This window comes from Amphiura filiformis, chromosome 9, assembly GCF_039555335.1.
Source record: "Amphiura filiformis chromosome 9, Afil_fr2py, whole genome shotgun sequence".
Lineage (NCBI taxonomy): Eukaryota > Metazoa > Echinodermata > Ophiuroidea > Amphilepidida > Amphiuridae > Amphiura > Amphiura filiformis.
Genome location: NC_092636.1, coordinates 30,850,753 through 30,858,669, shown reverse-complemented (window position 1 = coordinate 30,858,669; position 7,917 = coordinate 30,850,753). Strand labels below are relative to the sequence as shown.

At 36.9% G+C, this 7,917-nt stretch overlaps 1 protein-coding gene across 1 annotated transcript; it reads left to right on the top strand.

Moving 5' to 3' along the window:
• Positions 1-319: 319 nt before the first annotated feature.
• Positions 320-2,516, top strand: LOC140160304 (somatostatin receptor type 5-like). The gene is given in 2 exon segments (XM_072183577.1): positions 320-1,106; positions 1,109-2,516. Coding segments are annotated over 2 exon segments (1,209 nt in total). The 5' UTR covers positions 320-403; the 3' UTR covers positions 1,615-2,516.
• Positions 2,517-7,917: the final 5,401 nt, after the last annotated feature.

The following is a 7,917-nucleotide window of genomic DNA, read 5'->3' as shown; positions in this document are numbered from 1 at the left end:
GTCACCGTTATCATCAGGTTTGTGCATACCATTAATAACCAAAATAGTGAACAGTGCAATCTGATTACTGGTGAAATGAGATTGAATCTGTATACAGGCTAAAATATCGCTTTTAAATCTACTACAAAAACTGACGAATATATTTTGCTGGTCGTGATATAAGGACTAGCTTGCTGTCATTCACAATAAATCATCACGCTATGATAATGTGCTAATTCTGCTGCGCATGTGTAAATTGGTTAAATTCAGCTCTCCATTGAGTAATATCAAGTGCCTTTAGTATATATAAGTACGGCACTTAGACAGGGTGATAGTTTGATAGAAATCGGCAATGTTATTACTCGCGTTTACTTCATAGACATCAGATCTTCTTAACGTGTTCAACTACTCACCTTGATTCAAGATGTTGTTATCTAACAACTCCGACAAAGATGATTTTGCCAACTACTCTTATCGTACTTTTGCGGAAGAACAGTGTATACCAAATATGAGTTATAATACATCTGTGCCTGAAGCTGAATCATACCAATACTCAACAGGCTACATGCTTTTAGTGACGGTATTTCTGCCACTAACATTCCTCGTTGGTATCGTTAGCAATGTTGCTTTCATATATGTCGCACTACGGATTAAACACATGAGGACCGTCACCAATAAATACCTTATTCACCTTGCCGTAAGTGATGTAATTTTTTTTACTGCAGCTATCGGTGACAAACTTTGGAAGTACACTGGATCACCTGTTATGGGTGATGTCACCCCATTAGGCTCATTTGGATGCATATGGGTCTACTTCATATCAGATATGGCTTATTTTGCCTCATTGATTTTTATCACAATAGTTTCGCTCGATAGATATTTTGCCGTGTGCCGACCACAAGACCGTAAGAATGTCATCAAAGGTAGATCAACAGAAATCGCGATTCTTTCCTGGGTATTAGCGTGTATATTAGCAGGATCATTAATTCCATCTAATGCTATTATAAACGTATACTGTATGCTCTGGCCAGATATGGAGCCTTATGTAAATTGGCCATCAGCTATAAGATTTTGCCTGCCGATTAATAGTTGGATAGCCGACTTCGGGACCGGAGTACAAACTGTGCCGTTTTTGTAACTTTGGTACTCAATGTTTACATGTATGTAGCCATAATCAGAGGTCTTGATCAATGCATTCAGCGCATGAGCCAACACGGCGTAGCTAAAAGCAAGGATACCGGAATGCGACGTCAAATTGCTCGGATGTTAGTTGTCAACGGAGCAACTTTCTTCTGTTTACTTGCGCCTTTTGAACTTGGGTCATTATTTCAGATGATCGCGTCACTGCGTGGTGGTGACGTTTATTTGTTCATTATAACTAACAATACGGCTCGGTCACATTTGATGTTAACGGCAAGAACATTAAGTTACGTTAATTCCGCGATAAATCCATTAATCTATACGGCGATGTGTCGACGCTACCTTGAAGCTTTTAAGCAAGCATTTTTACCATCATCTTTGAGAAATAAACTTAATCAAGATCTACGCATGGGTGAATCCAGAGGAGTTTCTGCATTGCCAACACAGACAGAAGAAACGAAATTAAACGCTGACTTAAATGACACCAATGTGTAAATTACGTGTCAACATGTAAATGAAAATGTGCTGATACTCATCAAAAGCAACAAAATGGAATGTAAAGAACAGCCTATTCTGAGGTTATAAACACTACCCAATTATACAAACAAACACAATAAGCGTCAAACGCTGCTATTAATCAACTATAAAAAAGTACCCAAGATTGTTGTGAGTGACGGTTCTTTTTCTAGATTAAAATGCATTTAACTACCATGACTAAAATTGAAAAATGTGTAAGCTATGGTATTGAATGTTTCATCCTGATTATTATTAAAGGAATATAATTATGTCAACAGCCGTCCTTGTTTAATGGCTAATTAACTAAATAACATTTACACAAGCTGGCAGCAAATACAGGGTGAATCAACAAAAAGAGAAAAGAATCCATTTTTATTTAAGAACCTAGTTGAACCCTTAGGTTTTACAACAAGTTATAATTAACATATCCATTAGTGATCTTGTGTGAAAAAATCAAGGAATTTGGGAGGGCGGGTTAGTGTAGTGGTCTTCCCACTCGCTTCTCACCACTGTGGCCGGGGTTCAATTCCCCGCGGCGCCACATGTGAGTTTGGTTGCCGATCCATGCTCGTCCTCGCAGGTTTTTCTCCGGCTGCTCCGGTTTTCCTCCTGCATCTAAAATCGGACCTCTTCCCATATCCCTGTCCCGTCATATCCGGATGGCGTCCCTTAAATTTAGTAGCCTCTGAGCACTATTGGGATTAGCCTGGCTTCGGCCGAATATTATAAATAAAATAAAAAAATAATTAAATGTTAAAACATTCAAATTAGCCAGAATAATAGCCCAGCAAACAGTAAACGTTTTCGACATCATTCGCAAAAGGTTATAAAAGGTTGTCAGAAAACGTTTAAATGTCGGGTTATATAAAGGGTATAAAAACGTTTTAATAACATTCCAAAAACATTTTTGAAAACTTGATACAAATCATTCTAAACAGAATGTTATTTTGGAGTTGAAAAAATATTTTGCAAAAAATGTTTGCCCAAAATATTTACAATAACGTTTTTAAAATGTTTTCACGACCTTTATATAACCCGACATTTAAATGTTGTTAAAACGTTTTGTAAAAACATTTTAAGAACATTTCTGTGTTTGCTGGGTGCAAATATTTTAACATAATGTTATTTAAGTGTTGACAAAATATTTGGCCAAACATGTTTGCAAAAATAGTTTACAATGACATTTCGAAAACATTTTAAAAATATTATTGTTGTGTGTTTTCATACAAAACGTTTTAAAAAACGATTTCATGACCTTTATATAACCCGACATTTTAATGTTATTAAAACGTTTTTACCTAAACCAAAACCCAAAATATAACTTATTTAAAACGTTTTAAAAACGTTTTTGTGTTTGCTGGGAGGCTGTAAAAGCCCACTGTTGGCGTAAGAAAATTTATTCAGGGAAAAGGTTCACTTTTTGAATATCCTGGTTTTGCACCAAGACTGCGAAATATGCTCCGTAGTCCAGTAGCGCAAACATGTTTAATTGTCTTCTGTAAAATCAATGAAAAAGCTTGACAAAGCCCCATTGCTTAAAATAGTAGTAATAATTAATGGTTTTTTTTGTTTGATATCATAATAATACACTATTCGCCATGAAAGTACCAACCTCGTATTTTGGCTTGGTCATTATGTTTTATGGCTGAAGTGGTATATTTTTATATCCCCTTCACTCAATATTAGCATACTTTTTTCATTCCATGGAGATTCAAAGGTATGAACCAAATGTTTCTGAAAGCACCTCCCTCTATGATACTACACTATCGCTGGCCAAATACGACAAATCCCTTGGTCCAAGCATGAAGCCTTCATGGTAGGATCAACCATCCTTCATGGTAGGACCAAGCATCCTTCATGGTAGGAGCAAGGAGTGATTAGCCAATCACAGCCAAGATTTACTTCAGCCAAGCCCAAGCAGCCAATCACACGCTTCAGCGTAGTGCTTGACGCTACCATGAAGGATGTGCCTTCACACTTGGACCAAGCAGTCTTCACGCTTGGACCAACCACCCTTCATGGTTGGAGCAACCATCCTTCATGGTATGACCAAGCATCCTTCATGGTAGGAGCAAGGAGTGCTTAGCCAATCACAGCCAAGATTTACTTCAGCCAAGCCCAAGCAACCAATTACACGCTTCAGCGTAGTGCTTGACGCTACCATGAAGGATGTGCCTTCACACTTGGACCAAGCAGTCTTCACGCTTGGACCAACCACCCTTCATGGTTGGAGCAACCATATCCTTCATGGTAGGACCAAGCATCCTTCATGGTAGGACCAAGCATCCTTCATGGTAGGAGCAAGGAGTGCTTAGCCAATCACAGCCAAGATTTACTTCAGCCAAGCCCAAGCAGCCAATCACAATTCAGCGTAGTGCTTGATACTTTCGCGATGCTTGCGTGCATACTCTAATGGTATCTCCCGGGGTATACATGTTTGCTCAGAGGATTAAAGGGTGATAATTGTGTTTAATATGTTGGCGACAAAGTTGATAGTGAAATGTTTAAAAATTGTAATTGGTGATATATAAAAATATTAAATGTAGAGAATATTTAAACAATTAACAATAATCATTAAAAGTCACATAACGTTAATACTTAGCAATGTTTGTCAATTTTTATTGAATTTTAAAATCTCCCAATAACTGTAAATTCTGGATTGTGATGCTATGTATCGGCTTTTGTCAGGTGTTTTTATTTTCCTTAATTGCTGGTGTTATTTATTTTAATCAATATTTTTGTGATTCTGTGTTTTATTTCCTAAAGTGCTGGTGATATTTCTTAATTTATAGGTCTATTCTTGTACCGGAGGGGGGGGGGCACATACAAATGTTGGTGGGTATGTTCTGAAGGCGTACCGGTAAAAGAGGGTCTTTTGGAGCTGCGAACAAGTACAATGGGGACTTTTGGAGCTGCGAATAGTCAAAATCACGGGTCTTTCTTTGGTCAAATATATAGCCTGGTCTTTCGGAGCTTTTTCGAAGGATGGTTGATCCTACCATGAAAGCTTCATGCTTGGACCAAGGGATTTGTCGTATTTGGCCAGCGATACTGCACGTGGTGTTGCTTAGTAAAGCACGGATCGTTGGTTCCATCCTGACAGTATCCTGCTTAAAATATTAAATTTCTATAATAGATTTACGTTTGTAATTTATATTGGTGTTTCCGTCCTGACTTAATTGTGGGATAATATGAATAAAGCTATAACCCACTCAATGAAGTTTTTACACTAGACTAGTTTTGCTGAATTCTTAGAAGAAGGAACAACAGTGCTTATAGGAGAAACAAATGAAGGTAACCTGTATGTCTAAAGTCTATAAACGGACGAATGTTCCTTCCGTCACCACTGAATACAGCTTTAAGGAAGAAGTACGTGGCGCTATGGGTTTGGGATTTTTATTTTCCTATTTTTTTGGCATCCTTTAATAAACCTAATATGATAAAGATTTGATTGGTAGCATCTTTTCTATACCCCTGTGGGGCTTTCACAAGGAATAAAAAAGTCAATTGTGACATTTTTCTACAGTGGTTAGTTCAGTAAAATCAGGTCGAATGGGTCAAATGTCAAAAAAATCATGCACACGTGTCAATATTAAGAAATGGTCCGATTTCAGAGTTCATGCAGTCCAATAGAAACATGTGAAGCGTGATGTTTGACACATGATTCTAAGGTTATATATTTCTCAAATCAATTATTTTCCTATTTGGTTTGCCGAGTAATTTAAGATAGATTTCGAATGAATCGGTGTATTGTGAAAATTTGGCTTCTGTGCATGAAATATACTTGATATTTATTTACTCTATAACTAAGCCTCGTTGTGCGATATGACAATTGACTTTTTTTCCTAGTAATGACAGGAACTATTATTTGAGGTATATTGCAACATGATTAAACAAATATAACATTTTTTAGATTTATTATGATCTTCAACGCTTCTAGTTTAATCCTTTGAGGTGTATATGGAAGAAAAATACTGGTTCTACTAACAGTGGAAATCTAGATGCTAACTCAAACATCACCCCCATAGCGCCATGAACTAAAGTGGCAATTGTGAATGTTGGTGTTGATTGTAAGTCGTGCTCTCACGTCTTTGACACCTACCGTGTCATGGATGCAAAAACAATGCGTGGATATAAGAATGCGTTGGTGCTTGTATATTTCATGAGTGTGTTTTATACAATGCATACAAAGGTGTAAACCATGTATATTGTTTGTGTAATAATACATAGATTATATTAATAAACCTAATAAATATTGGGCAGCAATTAAACTACGAATAATATTGTTTGTTTTGGTTTTGTTCTGAGCTTTACTGACAGTAAAATCATGTAATCAAGTCAGTCAACCACTTCATTGTGTTGAATTAATACCCTGGTCTTTCCAATTGCTATATATGGCCGGGCTGTCGGAAGGGCAGACAGATCCGGGATTCGAGCTTCTGAAATGTGGTGCTGGCGAAAGATGCTGAGAATTTGGTGTAAAGATCACAAAACAACTCAATTTGTCAAAAGTCAACTTGGTGAGCATGTCAAATGTTAAGTGTGCCAGAAGATTGTTCGCAACAAATTGCAGTACACTTTGGTCACATCTCAAGAAAAAATGGGTCAAGTAGATGGACTTCGCAGAAGAGGCAGACAGAAGTTCCGTTGGACAGATGGAGTCAAAGAATCCACTGGACAACATTATTAAAAGGTCACAATGGGTCAGCCATGACCCATATGACGACGGCGACGAAATGACATGCATTATACAAAAGGCTAACATTTAAGGTGGCGGTGTACTCTCAGATATGTATGTATTAAAGTGCCATAACTTTGTAATTATTCACGCAAGACATATAAAAATATACATTTTTATAAAGGCAAGACATCAGATTTAGTGTAAAAACAACAATTATGAAGAAAATCACAAAAAGTGATTTTTTGGCATTTTGTTTGGTACATCATAACAAAAAAACACTCTTTCCCAAAATGTTTGTTTTGGTTTTTTCCATATCTTGAGGCTCCATTCCAAAAACTGTTTTTTTAATTTTTTTGATATTGGCCTTAGTTTTTGAGATATTGACCATATAAGGCATGAAAATGAACTTTTTAAAATTCACAAATGCCTATTTGTACAAAATGATGCCTAAAATCGGAAATAGACCAAAATATAAAAAAATGAGAAAACGGTTTCTTGATTCGACCATGCTTTTTAAGATGAGCATAGTTGCTTACATATGCTGTATTAATTGAGTTATCGTGTACCTAAATCGTCATTTTACCGAGAAAATGAACATTGAGATAATGGCCGTTGAAGTTTAAAGTGGTCACATTTTACACTTTCATCGAATCTCGCTGAACAGCCCTTTCATAACTTGATATTTAAATCGGGGGAAAGAACTTGAAAAAACTCACATTTTCTCAGCTAAAATGGAGCCATTTGGCCACTAGGTTTTTGTGAAATCAGACTAATCAGTGCTTCCGCGGTACTTACATAATTTGTGCCGCAATGGCAGATAAGCGTCGCGTATGCGTAGCGTATCTGCGCGTTAACAAATTGCGAGACTACGTAACGCGATGCGTTGTTGCGCGCGTGTACTCCGCTGGTACAACAAAGAGTTTCTTTCCTTTTAAATTGTAAACACGAGTGAAATAGTGAAATAAAATCCATAAAATATTGCAGTTGGAGTTTACAAATCTGGATTTAATTTCCTTGTATTTATGAAAAACATAACAAAGTACATACATATGAAAACAATTCTATTTCGCGAAAGAAACAACGTCAAGAGTATACAGTCACGTTAATTTGATATTTGATTGAGTACTTTGCCGACATTTTTAATTTGTTTACATGATTACATTCATATTCTATAAATTTTTATGACTAAAGCGGCAACTGAATGCAAATCTCAGTTATTAACATGTTTGGTTTTAGCTCGGTATGCATTCTCTTTCTCTGGGCGTTGTATAATATTGAAAGTCCCAGTCTTTTCATGTACCCAATCAAATGTATGGAATTACACAAAATAGGGTCAAAAGCTATTTCTTGTTTGTTTGCCTCATATTTCGTCGCATGCACCACATAATACTCTGGTTCGCTTCAAGTTCGGCAATGACGTCAATACTTTTTCTCAGTTGTGCCGCAAGCGTGCAGACAAATCGCCCTTGTACGCGTGCATATATGCTCTGCGTTATTAACTTTACGCGCGCGATTAGATACCGTGGCAACACGCACGTGCGTCACTGCTGAACTTGAGGTGAATTAAATTATATCGTGTCTCACATTTTTCTCACTTTTTC